The following is a 20,111-nucleotide window of genomic DNA, read 5'->3' as shown; positions in this document are numbered from 1 at the left end:
AGTCGAAAATACAAAAATCGTTGTGGTTTTTCCCAGTTCCACACGCATCTGCAACGGTTATCTTCGTAGATGCTCTTTGTTTCCGAAATATCTTGGATTGTGCAATTGTTTCCTTGATATGGCAACGCAGTTTTCGTCAGAAAAGACTAGAAACTGATATCAACAAGGAAATTGAGGGCGCATGATATTTACGTTTTTCGGAAGAAGACTTCGATTTTGCCAGGCCGGAAAGCTCAGGAGAATTGCGAGAATCCATATGTAGATGCTGATGATTTGCGCTCTTTTGACCGTCCTCCATTTGATCACTTTGAGCGTGAATTTTGCGATAATTGTTCTGTCCAAAACGACAACGATCAAAAACAAAATCGAGCAGTTCAGATTCAGGAGTGATATCAAACTCGATGCTTTGCAGACTGTTTTGCCAAGCGTCCAAAACTAAAAATGAACAAGGGTAAGTCCACATTTATATTAATAGATTTCTACCAGTGGCCTCTGAAATAAACGGCTTGTAATGAAAACTGGCAGCGCCGTCAGTTACAGTTCAAGACGGATTAATGTTGTTTTTTTTTCATTGCTTTTTTATACCTTTTTATTGACAGTTTCGATAATCCAAAAAGGCATGGCGACGGTAAAGAGCGCATTCGTAATTGCTAAGTGGAGGAGGAACACGCCCGCAACACTTTTTGTCAGACTGTCATCTTGGGTTAATAATTGCGAGAAGTCTTTCCGCGAAAGTGAACTTCAAAAAACAGCTTGAATTTATTGACAGTAAAACCCAGTCCTTGCGTAGATTCCAAGCGCCATCAAGACGTTTAAGATAAATCCGATTCCACCGATGAAGCCAAATGCACAGATTTCAAGGCGATCTAAAACTTGAATTTTAAAATATTTTATTTCCTATTTAATTTTTAATAATTCATCGAGGATGTCCTAGTTCAGAGAATTGTTGATATTTTTCGAATAGACTATTAATCAATTCAAAATTGTCAAAAAAAAATATTATTCTTGAAGGAACTTGTCTTTTGCTTCAAGCTAAAAGCATTTTCATCAGGTCATCAAATCCAATGTAAGCCTTGACCTTGGTTAATGATATTATCCTATTCCCATTAGAGGGGTGAGAAATTCAAATTGACGAATATTGTTAAAAAAACAATCTGCTTCTTTTTATAATTCAGTAGTTTTGACTCCTTCCAAGGCGATTAACAAAGTACCAGTATTTGTACGCGTTTAGTTACTGACTTATTGCCAAGTGAACTCTTTCTTTGTCTTGTAGACAAAAAGAGTTTTGACAGAAGAGCACTCCTTGCAAAAGGTTCTTTAGCCATGTGGTTGTATCCCGACCACGGTTCAAAGATGAATTGATCTTAATTCATAGGAATAAGTTATTCCGAATAACGGATAAAATGACCTATCCCAAAAATTTACGGGCTCTACGGACGGAAGACTAAGTATTTTTTTTTAATTGATTTTGATCTTGTTGCTTAAAAAGTATAGTCATTCAAAATCGCCTTTTGAGAAGCATATATTTCAGACTAACAAACCTAGATAACTCATTGAAACAATTTCGGTCGAAACATTCATCTCTCTTCTGTCGCTTCTCTCCCAATTCGTATTCTGTTAAAAATTGAAGCTGCAAGAAAATAGATGCGCGATAATTTTTCTCAATCTGATGGAACATAAGGGCGCCACGTTAGGCCACAACCAATTTTAATTTTCAGTTGCATATACAGGGACCGCCTCATGAATTATTTTAAGTCCTTTATGATAAGGCTTCATCATCAATCTTATTTCATCACATCAAATAACTTATTCAAAATATATCAAGATTGAAGATAAAAACCCTTTTTTGTCTAATTGACATTTTTTATCAATTAAGTTAAAGATTAAGGATATATAATTTTAACATCATCGAATTTTCAAAAAAGGGCTGAAAAGTTTAAAGAAAAAAGGGTGAAAAAGATTTGACTGAAGTGGGATTCGAACCCACGCCCCCGAAGAGATTGGAGCCTTAATCCAACGCCTTAGACCGCTCGGCCATCCAGTCTTGCCCTCAGGCGTGAGTCTTAGGTTCAAACCCTAACCCATTTCAACGGGGCCATTTGATATGATGCGAGTCTTCCTTGATTTCACTTTTTAAGAGAAACAATAAAGAATGGAAGTGAGAGAATAATGTATATTTATTAAAGATGTGCAGCAGTTGGTGATAAGTATATTCAGAGAATGAACAGTGGATGCTGGTAGACGGCGGGTTCCATTCTTTGTGAAGAATGATTCTTTTTTCAAAGAATGGTTCTTTTTCGCAAAGAATCATTCTTTTTTAGGAATACCTGAAAGGACGCATAAAAGACAGTCAAAAGTTCAGAAACAAAATCCTGTCAATGAAAATAACTCAGGAGCGAGTCTGCGCTTCGCGCCAGTTATAAGGGAAACTTCAGAGAGTTTGACATCCAAGAATTCTTATGTATCCGAAAAACCTATTTTTACCTAATTTTCTCTAGAATATTGAGAAAAAGAATGATTCTTTAAAAAGAATGGAACCCGCCGTCACCCGTGGATGCTCCCGAGCGGCAATCTACCGCTCCCCCACTTGGGGAGCGATCGGCCCCTCACACAAAGGAAATGCGTTAACTTTCCTACCGGAGATGAGCTTGTTTTAAACCTGTCGGCGGTAACATGCTACATTTAGGTCGCCGAGCGAGGTTCATCGCCAGTATGGAGCAAGCCGGGCCGCGTGAAGCAAGAGCATCCGTAAAAAATAGGGTTCGTAAGCACGAGAACCAATCCACGCTAAGTTACAATCTACGCTCGCTTCGACCCTATCCACTCAGTTGTCCGAGGGGTCAGGAAGCGATGAGCCCGGAACTGTCCCCGCGACACCTGTCGATCGCGAGGCCATTCATGGGGCGCATACAAAGGGCTGACTTCACCCTCGTTCAGGGCAAACACCCCCTAGGGGCAGGGCCTACAACACATGAAAACTGCAGCCCCTGCTCCCCTAGGCCGGCACTGGACTTAAAGGCGAGGACGCTGGTCGAGACAACGACAATGTTAACAAGCTAATCTCTAGAATAGTAAATGAATCGTCTGATCAAACGATTTTTGATAAGTTACGCTAGAAATTCATACGATTTTTCGTCCGATGAGAGGAGAAGGGCGCCACCAAGCGACGTCTACGTTATCATTCCCCGGTTCGAATTGAAAAGGCTCAGGCGGAAGCTTCGAAATCCGAATGGCCTCGGAATCGATGCTTTTTTCGCGGAGCGTAAACAAGACTAACCGTTTTATGGGAAGAAAAGTGTCAGTGACTAGATGACTCCTGGGTTCTCGCTTTGGTCCTCATAAGGGAACAATTGACAAGTTGTTAATAAAGGTTTGTTTCGGTCACGATGCGTCACCAGAGCCCTCGCCCGCCCGGGTTTTTGCTTTCCAACATTTCGCCGATCTGCTGCAGTGTCAGCGAAATTACGGCTCAGGAATTGTGCTGCGCGAGGGTTGAGCCTTAGCCGCTGCAAAGAACAACTGCTAAGGGAACAACGCCCGCGCCGTGCTGCCCTCGTCAGCCCCCGCAAGCTCCATCCACCTTGGGCTGATTGTATAGGGGCAAAGCTACAACTCTTACACATGACTTGCCCCAGGGCGGGAGCGTTGTGAATTCTGTTCTGTTCAAGTCACAACTGTCCTATCCCTAACATGTTTTATTTTTACGTCGTACATAAATAATGGCCTTTTACTGTCCTTTAACCGTGCTCAAACGGAAATTTGACCCTAATGTTCGTCAAATCGGCTCGATAGCGACGGCCCGTGATCCTTAATTCTTAAGGTCGACCATATGAATTACTCTTAGCCGCCCTGGGTCAAGCGGCCTTTATGAGCGCACCTGTACTTGCGTGGAATTTGACCCCGAACATGCACATGCAGTTTGGGGAAGAAGGAAAGAGAAAAGAAGAAATAAAAAGGGGTCAGCTGGGCCGCGTACTTACTGGGGGTTGAAATTGCCTTCTTGCTGATAAGGTCGTTTTATGATTTTTTTGGGTTTTTAAGTTCCGGTTTTAAGGTAGTCAGACAAGGTAGTGTGTAAGCGCCAAAGTTTTTTTTTGGTATTTTTTTGTTTTTTTTGTGGGGCGGGAATTAATTTTACCATAATCAAACGGGTAATCCGGCCCGTTGATTATTGAAAATCAGCACGTGATTTATGACCAGGTCTCGACAGACTCACTGACTGTTGAGTTAGCAGTGCATCGGTTACCGTTGTAGAGACCTGATGTGTTGCAGTCGATGTCGATGGAAGAGACCTTGATTATGTTAAAGTTGCATTATAAAAATGTAAATATTACCTCGAAGGCGTTGAAGAGCATGTTTGGCGCCTGGTAACAGCCATAATTGTTTCGCTCGCATGCAACATTCGTGGCTGTTGATGGCATGTAGTACTCGAATTGGAACCAGAATTCTTGGTGCGTTCCATATTCTTGCTGAGCGTACTCGTCGTAGGTGTTCATCAAGCTTTAAAAATTATGAGAAAATGGAAATGCAAACTTTATCTACCCAGCGACTTTGTATTTTGTTCCACAAGACATTTTGTCTTCGCTGTATGTAGTTGAGCAGACAGCGTTGTTTACAGTGCCGTCGAGGAAGCTTTCGAGGAAAGTTGCCGCCTCATTATCCTCATGGTTATTATCGACGCTAACCCAGCTGATGTGACCGTTCTTTCTGCCACTCTGATCAGCGCTGTCCATGCATCTGAAGGAGCCCTTGGTAGAGCCATCAACGTAGGTGTCCCAAGGGCAGCCAACAACAGCAGGGAAAGTAATGGTAACGTCATTGACTTTGTACCAGTAGTAAGAGTCAATTGCTTCCGTCTGGTCACCTTCGCCCATCTTGTGAAGGATTCTGATGTTAAATCGGAAGTCCTTGCCAAGATCGTTATGAGGGAACGAACTGATGGCAACATTTTCGTTCCATGTTCCAGCACCATCAATACCAGAGTTGGCTTCAAATGTGGAATACCAGCTGCCAGTAGCCGCTGAGATTGAAATTTGGTTGTTGGCAGCGAATGCGTCGGTATGAAGACTCTCGTCAGTGTTGATGTATGTGCCAAGAGATCCGTCAATGACAGTTGTCTTCGCGATGAAAGTGATAATAAAGTTCAAGTAACCAAGACCTTCATAGGTGGGATTGGCCATGACGATTTTGTGAGCTTTTTTGGTTCCACCAGGAAGTACGTGAGCATTGAAATAGTGCCACCAGACGGGAGAAAGAGTTCCCTCGGTAAAAGTGATATCATAGTACTTGCTGTACGTTCCAGAACCATAGGTGAAGCTTGATAACTCGTAGATGCAACCAGAGAGTCGATGATCGTATGCATCGAGCGAGTGGGCGTTATGAGCTGTTGAGGTTGTATTGTGGTTGGCGTGGATATTGCGCCAGCCATAGACATCTCTGTTCTCAAGAGCGTCCGAAGAGGCTTTAGGACTGAGACCTTCGTGGCTGTGCTGATCGAAAGCGGTGCTGTCGTGGGTACCCATGTTGTTAGATTCCCAGCAGGTGACGGCGGTTGGGTTGGAACCTGATCTACCATAGTAGTCATCGTTGTTGTAAGACAGCTGGTAGTTGTTGTTGTAACTGCTTACAGGCTGGTACTGGTTCTTGATTTTGCCACGTTCAGACTCATCAGAGTAATCAGTGACAGAATCAGTATAGTCTTGTCCGCTACCCTCGTAATCTTGGGCAGCGATAACCCCGAACAACGTCGAGGCGAGCTTCATTTCAAAACAAGCTCTTATCGATCTAAAACGAAGATTTAGAGATCCCCTTAGAACAGCATGTTTCTAGTTTTCGAATAATCATGATGAAATATCTCATCAATTTACAATAAAATCTGTATTTTATGAAAACCCGAAAATTAAAAAAAACTTTGAAAACATAGAGGAACATCTCTAACTCTCTTGATATAATTTCTCTTGAGCGATTCTCGATAGAAGAAAAATGAATTACCTTGTTCTTGTGTCCTAAGAGTGGCCCACTTCAGATGATTTTCGCTTTCATTTATATGTCGGCGGAGAGAAATTTGGAAACATTTTTGCTCCTTTGGGTGCACTGGGCTCAAACAAACCGTCGGGTCGCGTTTAGATGACGGTTAAATGACCGGCTCGGTGAAATGCCGCCCAAGTGACGTATATTTGAACCGCATTGATTTATTGTGTTTGGGCCATAATCAAAACAGAAAGCAAATTCGAGCGTCAACAAAGGAACGTGGAATCAGACTTTTTGGAGCTCATGAGGAAATGTAAACAGCTTCCTGCTTTTCTATAATTTATTTAGACAATCGATTCCGCTGGTTTCTAATCAGCTCATGATCAGGTTTGGAAGAAATGAAAATTTTCAACTTGCGTTTCTTTTATTTGTTGTTTAGTACAGATCTCGAATTTACTTGTTCTCAATAACGTAGTTGATAACCTTGTGCATGGCGGCGTCGATTTCTTCGCAGTTTGGCTGGATCTGGTTGGCTGGGAGAAGGAAGCCAAATCGACCTTCGTCTCGGAGCTCGAAAGTGTAGGATAGGGTCGGCCAAAAAATTTTTTGATCTCCTATTCTTTTGAAACCAGTTTCAGTGGATTCGCAGTGCTCAAAAACCTTTATAGACCAAAAATTGCTGAGATCCGATGTTCAGGTCTCACTCAAGGGCATTTTTTCCAAAAATTGGGACTTGAATTTGACATACTTGCTTAAAAAAATTAAATTCACTATATATTCAAGGCAAATGATATATCTGGTGGCAGAATACGATAGAGAAGGGTTCAAATTATACAGGTTGTGAACAAAAGAGAGATTGAATACTCATATACCATTTTTATGGAAGGGTGTTTTGTGCCAATTACCCTTATATATGGTTAACTCAGGTATTCATTCATTCATAAATCAATAAAAAAAGATGTTTCAATCCCAAATTTTTGCTCATAAGTTAGATTAAACACTTAGGAATAACTTTGTTCTTTCAGAATGCTTATATGAGTTGGGGAATTTTTTCTAATAATTTTTAAATAAAACTGCTGGATATTTACGAGAACTTAAAAATGAAGAAAAAAGTCTTTTAAAAGGACAAAACGGGTTCAAATTCTTATGTATATGTTTGAACAATGATAAAAAATTATTAACTAAGTATTGTGTGGATATCATCGGTGATATTCATGAGAGTCTATTATCAGAGGATCTGTTGGTCTCTATCTGTATCATTAAGAGGTCTTGAATGACCTTCAGCACTGTGAATGTAGTTTCTAGTCGTTCAAATTACACGAAATGTCTTTTGAATTATGATAACATCATCAGAAGTCCTGCTACTGATACCTATGATCTGTAAGGTAATGTCTGTATTAGAAACGCTTAGTCAATGACTCCGAAAATTGCATACAGTCATATACAGGGCTAAAGATGCCCAAAATGTCTTTTGGAAAATTGTCAAAGTATCAGAAGTCCTCCAACTGATACCTATCATCTGTTAGTCAGTGTCTGTATTAGAAACGCATTGTCGATGACTCCGTAAATTGCATACAGTCATTAACAGGGCTAAAGATGCCCAAAATGTCTTTTTGGAAAATCGTCAAACTATCAGAAGTCCTCCAACTGATACCTATGATCCGTTAGTCAGTGTCTGTGTTAGAAACGCATTGTCGATGACTCCGAAAATTGCATACAGTCATTAACAGGGCTAAAGATGCCCAAAATGTCTTTTTGGAAAATCGTCAAAGTATCAGAAGTCCTCCAACTGATACCTATCATCTGTAAGTCAGTGTCTGTATTAGGAAGGCTTAGTCAATGACTTCCCAAATTGCATACAGTCACAAAAAGGGCTAAAGATGCTCAAAACGTCTTTTTGCATAATCCTCAAAGTATCAGAAGTCTTCCAACTGATACCTGTTGTCTGCAAGTCTGTGTTTGTATTAGAAAGGCTTAGTCAATGACTTCTGAAATTGCGTACAGTCATTAACAGGGTTCAAGATGCACAAAATGTCTTTTTGAAAAATCCTAAAAGTATTAAAAGTCTCACTCGGGGCACGCCAATAAAACCGAGGATCGCCATTTTTCACTCATTTGCTCATGCTGACTCATTTTCACTCAGTTCTATCTAAATGACTCTTGAATTCGAAGCCGACCCGAAGGATAAGCAAGCCCCGTTTCTTTGATTTAGTTAGGTAAGGGACTGTGGGAGAAGGTCCCCTCCTCTTAGGCATAGTAACTGGCTCTAATGGCGGACAAAGTCCCCAGGAGAAGTAGTGCAGTGGTAGCACACCGGTTCATGAACACGGAGGTCCCTGGTTCGACCCCAGGCTTCTTCAATACTTTTCACTCGCCTTTGCCTGATCCTACAGGACCAAGCCGATGCGTACCTACCTGAATCCAAGAAACGGGGCTAGCGTCCCCTCCGGTTCGCATTGGCCCCTAACCTAACTGAATCCAAGAAACGAGGCTGGCCTCCCCTCCGGGTCGGCTTGGCCCCTTACCTGACTGAATCCAAGAAACGGGGCTTGCCTCCCCTTCGGGTCGGCTTGGCTCCTTACCTAACTGAATCCAAGAAACGGGGCTGGCCTCCCCTCCAGGCCGGCTTGGCCCCTAACCTAACTGAATCCAAAAAACGAGGCTGGCCTCCCCTCCGGGTCGGCTTGGCCCCTTACCTGACTGAATCCAAGAAACGGGGCTTGCCTCCCCTCCAGGCCGGCTTCAGGAGTGCACGATCTGCGCAACCCACTGTACCTGACTGAATTTAAGAGACAGGCTTATTCGCCTCAAGTCATCCAGGAGTTGGTCTTTCAACTGGGTTCCTTCGGAAGGTTTACGGCAGACAGTAAACGAAAGTGGTTTAATGTGGCAGTTTTCGGCCAAGCAAGGCTATTTATATATTTATTTGAATATTGGTCTTCAACCAGTTGGTCTTCTATTCAGGGGGTCCTCCGGGAGGTCCTCCGGCAATAAGTGGCCAAACTTGACCGAGGTCGGCAATCACTTGCCAATCAAGGCTTGATATTTGGCGTAGCCAAAAATTTGATATTTAGAAACGTCCAAGATTCACGTTTTTAGTGACGAAAATCACGATTTTCAAAAAATTCTAAAAAAATTTCCCCAACTCGCACAGACAAATGGTTAGTACCATTCGAATCGTCTCGTTTTCCTCTTTCTAACAAGGTATAATTCGTAATTGAAACACGAGATCGATTTTTTTTTGGCCGACCCTAGTGTAGGAGAGAGGACCAGAGTTGCCAGCGCTGAGCATGGCATCGTAAGCCCAATCGTCGGAACCACCGGCGGCGGGGTAGAGAATATCTGTTCCCTGGCCGGGCTGGTAGCTCTGTCGGTGCACTTCTCGGATAGCAGCGGCCATCTCGTCACCGACCTGCTGAAGTTCGGCCTTGTTGGGGGCCTGTGAAGTGTAGTCGTAAGAGTAGGGGAAGATGATGAGCTGAGAGTAGCTGTGGAAGGTCAAGAAGGCCTTGAGGCTGCCGTCATCGATGTATGGCTGGATAGCGTCCTGTTGGGCCTTAGACTCGGGCTCGGAGAAAGCGGATGGACCGTGGTAGGTGTCGGAGCATGGTCGGTCAGAAGCACCTGGTCCGGCGTGGTTGGCGGCGTAGTTTCGGTTGAGATCGACACCAACGCAGGCACCGTAGCCAGTGGCTCGGTTCTTTCGCCACATTCGGTCGCCATTCCAGGTCTGGACATAGCCGTCAGGATTGATGGATGGCATAACGACGAAGGTAACATCGCTGAGGTACTGGTTAAACTGGCCGTTCTTGGCTTCGTTCATGAACCACTGGCAGTAGGCGGGCGAGATCCATTCTCGAGCATGGATACCGCAGTCGACGGAGATGACCTTGGCTCCGGTTCCGAACTTGACACCGAAAAGATCTCGGCCTTCGAAGGAAGAACCGTAGGTGAAGTAGCCATCGAAAGACTGAGAGTAAGACTTGATGGTATCGTAGTCATTGTACTGGAGAAGATCGTGGGCTTTTCCGTGGTTTCGAGAGAACATGGTCTCGATGTCAATTTGTTCTTGGAGGTTCTGGATGGTGAACTCGTAGTCGACATCAGCGGCTCGGAAGGCATCCTCGAGCTCGTTGGCGAAGAATCGGGAAACGTGGATGTCAGCAGTGCCGCCGGGGACGAGCTCGTCGACGCTCTCGGGAGACCAGAAGTCGAAGTTCATGACTCGATCCAAGGTCTTGATCGTCTGGATCTGGCCGATGGTGAGATTATCGACGGAAACGACCTAAAGCATCATTTCGGATCTAGAATATCAAGAAGTTCTTACCTTGTCCTCATCGAATCGTCGGTTAGCGAGGGCAGATGCGATCAAACAGGCGAGCTTCATGATTTCTCTTTTTTGAAGAAGGAGAATGATCGCTTTTTCATCGAAGTTGTAAAAATGTTCTCTCCAGATGGCCGATTCCCATACCGTTTTTACGTATTTGAAATAGAAAGAGCGTTCTTCCAGAGCACGTGCTTTGCGCGTAAATTTCACACGGGGTCAACAATTTTGAAATTTTGTCGAAATATTATTTCATCGATTATTGATAGTTCTTGAAACCGAGTTTAGTACTCTGAGTGCCGTATGAGTAGTCACTTACAACGCGTCAAAAGAAGTCGTTTCGTCTTTAAAAATTCAAGGAACACTTAAATACCTTTACTTGTTGTGTTCATCTGGCCGTTAAGAATTCATCCTTCCTTTTTGTCAGTTGAATACACGGATATCCACATACACAATATCTCTATATTTGCCGCAAATTCAAATGATATTTTCTTTAATTCTTTTGATGAAAGAAGCCAAGGGGGAAAGACGAGAGTTTTGCGAGATGTCTTACTGTTCCGATTGTAAAAGGTAGGATTGCCAATTCTGTGGCGATGGTGCGCCAGGAGGTTAAAAACAAACTAAGTGTGGTTGGTCAAAATCGAAATAATTATTCGTCCATCACATTTGACATGTGCCGAATTCAACTTTTGAGGTTTGTTTGAAATTCCACATCGGCGGCTAAATATTTTCAAAGAGTCGACTGCTGCGAGAACTTTGTAGACATCATGTCTATCGACCATGGTGTCTGGCTGCCCGGACATGAGAGGAAATGTGGGTTTGAAAATTGGGCGGAAATGGAGCCTCAGTTTCCTTCGAGTATTTATCCAAAGGGTTGAAGATAGACTGTTTTGAATATTTTTAAGATAAGAAAAATTTAACCCGTAAAAGGTCATAAAAATGGAATTCGCAAGATACATCAAAGACGAAAATTTCTACTGCGAATCGACAAGTTTATGCGACGAAGTGAGGGAGATCAATAGAGAGCTGGATAAATACTGCTTCACGGATGCAAAAATAGGGCGCGTTTTTGGCTTTGCTATTCTTATCGTCGGACTTTTGTTCATAACAACCGCGTGAGACGCATAAACGGGGAAGATTTGATTTTTTAACGCGGCGCATTTCAGATTTATAACAGTGCAAGAAAAGGAAATAAGGAAGAGGAAATGCAATACCGTTCCAGTCTTTCAGGAACGGGTTTTCAGAGGCCGTAGAATTATAAAGAAGGCCCCTTACTTGAAAATCCTCAAATTAGCCTCGTCCAAAAGGCGACAAGTCTCTTTATGCCGCCATTGCCATCATCCAAAGTAGACCAGAATACGAACACTTCGTCTGAGATATCTTCCTCTTACTGTAAATACAGAACTAGAATACAACTTTCCAAAAAGATTTGACTGAAGTGGGATTCGAACCCACGCCCCCGAAGAGATTGGAGCCTTAATCCAACGCCTTAGACCGCTCGGCCATCCAGTCTTGACGGGAAGTCTACAGCCGACATACAGACCACATGTTAAAATTCAGGGCGTCAATACAGCCTAGCTATCTCTGCATATTTCTGATAAAAGTATCCCAGTGAAATCGATCAGTCATGACTTCTTCCTCGATTAAGATTTGTTCTTTGCTTTTAATTTAAAAATGAAGCAAAATGGTTGAAGAGGTGTCTCAAAAATCATTTTTTTGCGGATGTACTTTAGTGATAACTTATCACTGATAAGACTTTAGTGATAACGAAAAAGAGAGGTCCTACCGAGATTTGAACTCGGATCGCTGGATTCAGAGTCCAGAGTGCTAACCGTTACACCATAAGACCACGATGTCAAGCATACCAAACTGTATTGTAATCAATGCTTGTTCAATCATATCAGTAAGAGTTGCATTTCTTTGTCTTAACTGTGTAATTTCTTTCGGAGGAATTCAAGAATTGATCAATTGACATCAACAACGGTAAGCTTTGATCCTTTCCTATAATCAATGGTGCGATTATTCCGAAAAAGTTCATCGTAGAATCTTCCTTTCATCGGGACAATGACGACTGGTATTCCTGTAGTGTTATTTCTCAACAAATCATTCGATGTTCCTCCTTTTTCTAGCTCAACAACGCTATCAATTTTCTCAAAAAAAAAGCCTTCTCGAGCCCGATCCTACTTCGTATCGATTTTCGGAAGACCCGAAGACTTGGCCAGACGATTTCGTTGAAGAAATGATAATCTTTGCGTTGATCTTTTTCGCGTGATCGAGAATTGTCTCTGAGACGGGACTTGATTTAGGAGTTATGAATCATAACTTATGATAGGAATAAATTCCCATGCGACGGTTTCGCATTCCATCATCTTCATCAGATACTTTTTCATCGATTTCGCTGTTGCCCATTCTTTCGAAAAAGCTCCTCGTTTTCTTCTTTTTCAAAAAGAGATTTATATTCTGAACCTTCTTATTCTTGTCGGGATTGACGTTTACCTGAGCAATTTTCATGCGGAATGACAAACATAATTTCAAGCCGATCATTTTTCTGATGAAGGCATTTCAAGTAGTAATTGATCGTCGGGGGGCCAGAACAACTGTTGTCCACGAGCAAAAGTACTGTCTCTCCTAAAGGGGTCATCTCGCAAATGACTCAGATTCACACATCCTCTCCTTATCGATATTAACAAGGAAGACTAACTTAATAATGATTGACATCAATTAGTAATTGGCTTATTAGATGAAAATTCGGCCCATCTTTATAAGTAAGTTTAGGGGTTATATGACACAGTTTTGGAAAGCTCAGAAGCTGAGCTTTCATTTGGGCACCATATCAAGGGGTCTGGTTTATGCCCGCAAGGCAATTCATGAGACCGGAAGTTCCGAAATCGGCACTAGATCTCTTCAATCGAATTTTTTAGTACCGGTAGTCACTCGAAATGGCTTCAGAGTAAGCGCGTTAGAAAGCCCAGTGTCTGAGCTTTCCAAAACGCTAATAAAATCTAGCTGCCCTGCTATCTAGTGGCCGCTAGGGGCGCTAGAATAGTGAATTTTAAGGATTTCTAGGAAGAAAACTGCATAATCCTGGTCTCGACCGGTTGGTTTTGTCACCGTTAAACATCATTTCTAAGATGTTTACGTCTTTATTAACAAATTTAAGCCTTTAATTTCGACCAAATGAGCAAGTTCTAGTGCAAGAAATCCCATTTACGGTGCCAAATTTGAGTTTCTAGCATCCCTAGCGGCCACTAGGTAGCAGGGCAGCTAGATTTTATTAGCGTTTTGGAAAGCTCAGACACTGGGCTTTCTAACGCGCTTACTCTGAAGCCATTTCGAGTGACTACCGGTACTAAAAAATTCGATTGAAGAGATCTAGTGCCGATTTCGGAACTTCCGGTCTCATGAATTGCCTTGCGGGCATAAACCAGACCCCTTGATATGGTGCCCAAATGAAAGCTCAGCTTCTGGGCTTTCCAAAACTGTGTCATATAACCCCTAAACTAAGCTAGAAAAATCGGCCAAGTTTTCATCTTATAAGCCAATTAAATTGACAATTACGAGCCCGATTGAAGATATCAATTCTTAGATTTGTCGAATTCTTCAGAGCGTATACGTACGGTACGTATACTGACTTTACGCTCGTAAAAAAGATTATTCAAAATGTCGAGGCTGAAATAGAAAAGAAGAAAACTGGCTCTCTCAAGTGACAACTCGATTTTAAAATGAGTGGTTATTTGTGCAGTTACTATTTCAAAAAGTGTAACTCTTGTTATTCCTCGTCATTTACGTCTTGCTCGAAATATAAATGCTCGGACAAGTGTCGAGATCCATCAGAGAGATGCTGGATTCTCATCAACATTTTCATCGTCATCGCGTTTTTTGTCATCGTTGCTTTCAATAGAGAGATTATTTATGGAAAGATCTTTAATGAGTTATTTGGGGCCGAGGAGTTAAAATGTGTTGAATTTGGGAGAATTTCTGATGGAAAACTAAGTTTTTATGATGCCCAGGATCAGGATTCTTAATTATATTCTTGATGAATTTTTGACGAAATAGAACCCTTTGCAGGCAATGTGCGAAAGAGCCGGAGGAAATCTTCCATTTTTTTCTAGTCAAGGGGAAGAAGATATGTACAGAGAGGTAAGGAGAGGAGAATTAATGGCCAATTATCTTCGTAATTCCTCAGGCAGCTGATAATCAACCGGTCGATGAATGGATTGGATACAGAAAAGAATCCAGCTCATCGACAACTTGGAGAACGGTGACAAATGAAAAAGAAAAGTACGAAGATTTCGTCAGAACTAGCAGTGGAGATCAATGCGCTGTTATCCAATCAAGCAATCGGGCTTGCGAAAAAGGAGTTTACTACATTTATTAATCATATGGTTCTTGCATCCCCCACACAGATATGGCCATGACGGAGGAAAATGGCTATCTGCGGCTTGTGATAAACCCCATACGTTTTTATGCAGATTCGATTTTGGGGCGGAAGAGGGCACTTGTAAAAGAGGCTCACTGGAGATAACGGAAAGATTCTCATAATAATTTTCATCTTTTTTTCTTTTGAATATTTCATTGAAAATTTTTTTCAAAGACAGTGAAAACAACAACGGAGACGTACAAGAAAAGTAATTTTTTTCTCAATACCAGATGATAAAAATATTGCTAGCAACGACAACAGAAGGCATGAGTGATCAGAAAAAACAAGATATCAAAGGAGGAATCATCATGTTCTGCATCTTCATCGCGATGATCTTATTCTGCTGTGGTCTTGCTTTCGGTTGCAGAAAATTAGACAAGAAACTTGGAATTTCTAATGCAATGATTTGTTGAAACCATCTCAAAATGTTAATAAACAAAAATGTCAATAAAAATAGATTTGAAAAAATATTGATCCGACTCAAGAACAAGTTTTTCTTTCAAAATTGAAATCATAAAACTTCCCTTTTCAAATATTGAGAAAGTCCTTCTGATTTGAAAAACCTCAAATAATGAGTCCTTGATGTCTCCAAGGCAACGAGTTGCTTGTCGATTCGTTCAGCGTGTCAACATCAATCCATTGTTCCACAAAGAAAAAAAGCCACTGCTAGAAATTATTTTGGAGATCAACTTCTGACAATAAGCCAGAGATAAGCCAGATAAGAGCAGTGGGCAGCGATTGACCAGGGAATATGTTGGCTAGTCAGTCTGGAGTGAGGACTTATGGGGACAAAACGCTTGTAGGAAATTGGTAAGACAAAAAATATATAAAATTAATTCGAGTAAATCTTGATTTTTGACTTCAAGAATTATGCAAAAAGCATTTTTCAAGTCAAAAATTTTCAGGGTTGAAAACCGAAATCGTCACAACTACCGACCTTCGACTCGATCATACAAGTCCGCGCGAACAATTTATGGGGGAGATTTTCTTCCAAAAATCGCTCCGGTATCTCCTCATCCCCTTTTCTATTTCTGACACTTTTTCAGGTCGATAATGAAACGAAAGCAATTCTGATGGAAAGATCTCGAGGTCAAACTCGATCAAAGACTCCCGCTTGTGATTTGACGACTTCGTATGCTTATGATTTCAGCCCGCGAAAGGTACAAGTAGAAGGAGTCTTTGTTGATTTCAAAACTTACTTTTCAAGTCTCGGGATGAGCGAAATTGGCGAATCATCCACAACGAATGGGGCCCGGAACCAGCAATGACTGACATGCGCGAAACGAAGGGGCACCTGAACTGGGGACTTTGGGAGCGAAAGAAGGCTAGGATGACTGCTGAGGAAGATGTTCGCAAATCAGATTACCAGAGCCATTTCAAAGGTAGTCGTCAAAATTTAAATTCAAAACCAAGTTTTTTTCTTGAAGATTGGAAGCTTCCTCGCCAAACAGCTCCGAATCGCCGCCACCCAGACATTCCCTCAGCTGTGACTTATGATCTCAACAATTCGTTGTCGAACATGAGGCTTCGAAACCAGCGAATAATGCTTGCTCCGGACACGACTAGACCTGCTTATAATCAGTTTCAATATGATCAAAAATAAAACATTTTATTTCAAACTAAGAATTTTATGGCTGTTAACGAGTAAATTATATTCAGAAAAATTAAAATGCCGGAATAAAATGACGAAAAGTAACTAAGCTTGCCTAGTAAATAAAGCCAAAATCGATGTTGACACCCTTAAACTTGCCAATAAAGTATCAAAATCCATATCTTCCATGAAATTTTGAGTCGTTGCCGAGTGTTTTGCGCGATCCGGAAGGGTCGAAAGCAGAAGTATTATTCCAATGGATTCATGAATTGGTAATCCTGCTCAATATCAAATGAGTTCTTTTCTAATCCAAAAATCACTAGTCCTCGATTTCTTATTCTGTTTCTTCCTCCCGACATGAAAAGAATATTCTTTTTATTTATCCCACTTTTAGCATCAGAGAAATTCAAAGAGACAAGTTGTCAAGAAAGTTACGACGTTACCGGAGGCATCTACGTTCACAGTCGAGGTTTACAATGAAATTTTCATTTTCGGCTCATTTTTCGAAGCTCTTTCATTCTGAAAACCTAATCAAGTTCTGGATCCCACGGTTTTTCATGGTTTCAAGCAGCAGATCGATGCCACTCTTCCGGTGGTCACCTGATTTCCACTCAAGGAAATATCCTCTCTCCCATCGTTCGAAAAATCGCCTCCGAACCTTGCCTCAAAAACACTTGGTTCTGGATCGAGTCTTTTGAAGGACAAACAAAAGGTGAATTCTGCCCGATTCTTGAGACGAAGAAAAGAAAGGATGGAGAAGTAACGGACAAATTTCGTTATAGAAACTGCTTTGATTCGTCGTTTATCAATCAGAGAGAGAATAGATATTTTGGATTTATTTGCCAAACGGAAGATTTTGAGACGAATCCGACGAGGAGCTCTTTTCTTAGCAGGAATGATATCACGAAAAATTTTGGGCAGGGTCGAGGAAAAGGGACCGCTCGAAGAACTACTGTTTTCCGATAACCCTCTACTACCTTTTTGATATCAAGGAAGACTAATCCCGCGCTGTACAAAAATCTGTCCCGCAAATAGTTATTGCCAAGGCTCCACCTGCGAATGCGAATATGGTTTCAGCCCAGACCCTTCCTCTCGCGAACTTATGTGTATTGATATCAACGAATGCTTATTCGGAATGCACGACTGCGATTTGAAAAGCGAGTCTTGCCAGAACTCCGAAGGTTCCTACATATGCGTCCCAGTATGGCCGAAATACTCGGAGGAGTATTTTTATCGTTGAGTTTTTAAAAGGGATTTTGAAGATAAATGGCTGCAGCGAAGGATTTGTGTATAATTCTGATTGGAAGCGATGTGAGGACATTGACGAGTGCAAAATGAATAGCAGTATTTGTCAGCAGCAATGTACAAATACTGAAGGTGCCTTTTTTATTTGAATTGTCGATTTTCGTGTTTCGATTTTAAAATCGCTGTTTTCATTCATTATTAAATTTTTGATCAGGAAGTTTCTTCTGTGAGTGCAACGAAGGATATGAACAAAGTTCTCGAAATGCCCCTTGCTATGATATCGATGAGTGCGAGGAGAATGAAGAAGCTTGTGGGGAAAATTCAATCTGCGAAAATTCTCCTGGAAGTTTTTCTTGCTCATGCTTAGAAGGTAATTTTAGGAGTCCACGATCAGATCCTTATTGAGAATGATTTATCTAAAAATACTGCTTCGATTAAGCAGGGTATATTAAAAAAGAAACGCATAAAATAATTATTTTCATTATGGCCTTTCACTTTCATTTCTCAGCCCGGCTTAAAAATTGATAGATTGTTGTGGACCTCAAAACAAAACCACTTAGTGGTTTCTAAGTATCTTCTGGAGCAGACCTCGATTCTCGCCCTTTTTTTCTTTTGAAAAAGAGAAAATAAGAAAAGAGGATGAAAGAGTAGAAAAATGTCATGGATTTGCAGAATTGCCCCTGTTTTTATAAGAACGAGTGATTTTTCAGGGTTTGTGCTGAAGGATGGAAATTGCAAGAGCAGCGCTGTCAATGAATGTCTTTTGGGGACGCATACTTGTGACGAAAATGCTAATTGCATAGGTAAGGCCGTTTTTTGATAATTTGATGACTTTTTTACCCAAAAGATACGAAAAACAGCTTCAATTGTCAGTGTAATCCAGGTTTCCTCGGCGACGGGGATGTCTGCGATGACATGGACGAATGCGCCCTCAGATCTGGAGACGAAGATTACTGCGACGGCATTCTCGAAAATTCAGCCTGCGTCAATACTGTTGGTAGTTTCGAGTGTCAATGCAAACCTGGTTATTTTCTGAAAAACGATCAGTGTGAAGATATCGACGAATGCGCCTCGACCCATCTTTGTCCAAGCAATTCTTTTTGCGTTAACACTATTGGTTCCGCTCACTGCGAATGCTTCGAAGGATTTGAAGAGAGGGATGGCTTCTGTGAGGATATCAACGAGTGCCAGGGAGAGGAATACCCTTGTGATGAAAATGCGAGATGTACAAATACAGTCGGCAGCTATGAATGCGCATGTCGCGGCGGCTATTTCATGAAAGAAGAAGGTGGAAAATGCGAAAAGAAGCCAATTAATGAGTGCGTTCAAAAGACCCATAATTGCGACCAAGTTTGTAACGACGAAGTTATTGGCTTTTCTTGCTCCTGCTTTCCAGGTAAAGTTGCTCAAGAGCTCTTTCCTTGCGAACCACTTAGACTTTCTGTTTTTTTTCGTTCAGTTGTTGATAATAAGCAATAATTTTGATGTCACCTTGATAATTTTATAATGATTATTTGAAAATTCACTTTGTCGGAATTTATTTGTAACGTAACTGAATTATCAACAAATGAATGCTATTTATCACCTCGCTTGCTCGCTGGCTGCTCGTTGATGGAGTGTTTATTTGGCGGCGTGTTTAGGTTACAAACTGGCTGAGATCGGGGGCAACGTCTGTGAAGATAGTGACGAGTGTTTGGAAGAGAACACCTGCGGCGAGCACCAAAAATGCACAAACAGCATTGGCTCCTTTGATTCCGGGTTCGGCAATTTTTTCAACAAAATGGAACCGTTCATTTTATACAAAAAAAAACCTTGTCGAACCCTTTATTTTGCCTGCCACTGCAATTCTGGGTACGAGTCGACCTCTGCTCCTGGGGAACCAAAAATATGCGAGGATATAAATGAATGCACAAATGGCGAGAATCGATGTGATGAGGTCACGCAAATTTGCCAGAATTTGGCGGGATCATACGAGTGTATATGCAAACATGGTTTTGAAATATCTTCCGAAGGGGAGAGTACTGGAAAATGCGCTGATATCAATGGTGAGAGATTTCTTCTATTATTGGCCTTTAGAATCATTTCAGAGTGCGAAATGGAAAAAAAATGTCCCGTCAAAACAAAATGCGTCAATTCTTTTGGGTTCTATTCTTGCCCCTGCCTTCCAGGATACGAAGACAATTTGGATTCCGAAAACTCGGCGCTAGAATTTCCGCCTAATAAATGTATAGACATCGACGAGTGCGCGATGACAGATGTCTGTCACACTCCAAATACAGTGTGTTCAAACTTAGATGGCTCATTTGAGTGCTCTTGTGCTCAAGGGTTCATGTGGTCAGCTGATTCAGGAAATGGGGCGGTTGGGGTAGACCCGTTTGCTCAAGGGTGTCTTGAATATTAATGAGCAGTGGAGAGTTTTGATCATTGTTTTTGCCGAAATTTCTCGCACAGGAATTTTTTTATAAGCGGATTACTTTTCCAACTCTAAATTGGGGCATGGATACTTATTCGTAGAACTACCACTTCAATTTAAGGATCTCACCCTTATATAGCAAGTTTTC

The 20,111-nt window shown here is 41.6% G+C and overlaps 3 protein-coding genes and 3 non-coding genes across 6 annotated transcripts; 1 reads left to right on the top strand and 5 right to left on the bottom strand.

Moving 5' to 3' along the window:
• Nucleotides 1-1,962: 1,962 nt before the first annotated feature.
• On the bottom strand, nt 1,963-2,044 carry TRNAL-AAG (transfer RNA leucine (anticodon AAG)). Its single transcript has one exon. It is a non-coding gene; the product is annotated as a tRNA-Leu (tRNA).
• Nucleotides 2,045-2,171: 127 nt separating this feature from the next.
• LOC145699551 (uncharacterized) lies at nt 2,172-6,114 on the bottom strand. Its single transcript, XM_081776817.1, has 4 exons — nt 5,992-6,114; nt 4,543-5,784; nt 4,335-4,500; nt 2,172-4,292 (listed from the first exon to the last, which is right to left on the bottom strand). Exons 2-4 carry the CDS (start codon nt 5,760-5,762, stop codon nt 4,191-4,193), a joined length of 1,488 nt encoding a protein of 495 aa, XP_081632943.1. The 5' UTR covers nt 5,763-5,784; nt 5,992-6,114; the 3' UTR covers nt 2,172-4,190.
• A 2,606-nt stretch (nt 6,115-8,720) lies between these two features.
• On the bottom strand, nt 8,721-10,390 carry LOC145699559 (carboxypeptidase B-like). The gene is made up of 2 exons (XM_081776829.1): nt 10,298-10,390; nt 8,721-10,255 (listed from the first exon to the last, which is right to left on the bottom strand). Exons 1-2 carry the CDS (start codon nt 10,355-10,357, stop codon nt 9,167-9,169), a joined length of 1,149 nt encoding a protein of 382 aa, XP_081632955.1. The 5' UTR covers nt 10,358-10,390; the 3' UTR covers nt 8,721-9,166.
• Nucleotides 10,391-11,724: 1,334 nt separating this feature from the next.
• TRNAL-AAG (transfer RNA leucine (anticodon AAG)) lies at nt 11,725-11,806 on the bottom strand. Its single transcript has one exon. It is a non-coding gene; the product is annotated as a tRNA-Leu (tRNA).
• A 265-nt stretch (nt 11,807-12,071) lies between these two features.
• Nucleotides 12,072-12,143, bottom strand: TRNAQ-CUG (transfer RNA glutamine (anticodon CUG)). The gene has a single exon. It is a non-coding gene; the product is annotated as a tRNA-Gln (tRNA).
• Nucleotides 12,144-15,365: 3,222 nt separating this feature from the next.
• On the top strand, nt 15,366-16,421 carry LOC145699576 (uncharacterized). The gene is made up of 5 exons (XM_081776853.1): nt 15,366-15,524; nt 15,620-15,719; nt 15,761-15,874; nt 15,922-16,096; nt 16,142-16,421. The coding sequence occupies exons 1-5, from the start codon at nt 15,466-15,468 to the stop codon at nt 16,315-16,317; spliced, it is 624 nt and encodes a 207-aa protein (XP_081632979.1). The 5' UTR covers nt 15,366-15,465; the 3' UTR covers nt 16,318-16,421.
• The last annotated feature ends 3,690 nt before the right edge of the window (nt 16,422-20,111 follow it).

Source organism: Oikopleura dioica, chromosome 2 (assembly GCF_907165135.1).
Source record: "Oikopleura dioica chromosome 2, OKI2018_I68_1.0, whole genome shotgun sequence".
Lineage (NCBI taxonomy): Eukaryota > Metazoa > Chordata > Appendicularia > Copelata > Oikopleuridae > Oikopleura > Oikopleura dioica.
Note: the sequence above shows the minus strand (reverse complement) of the source record. Positions and strands in the feature narration are given on the sequence as shown.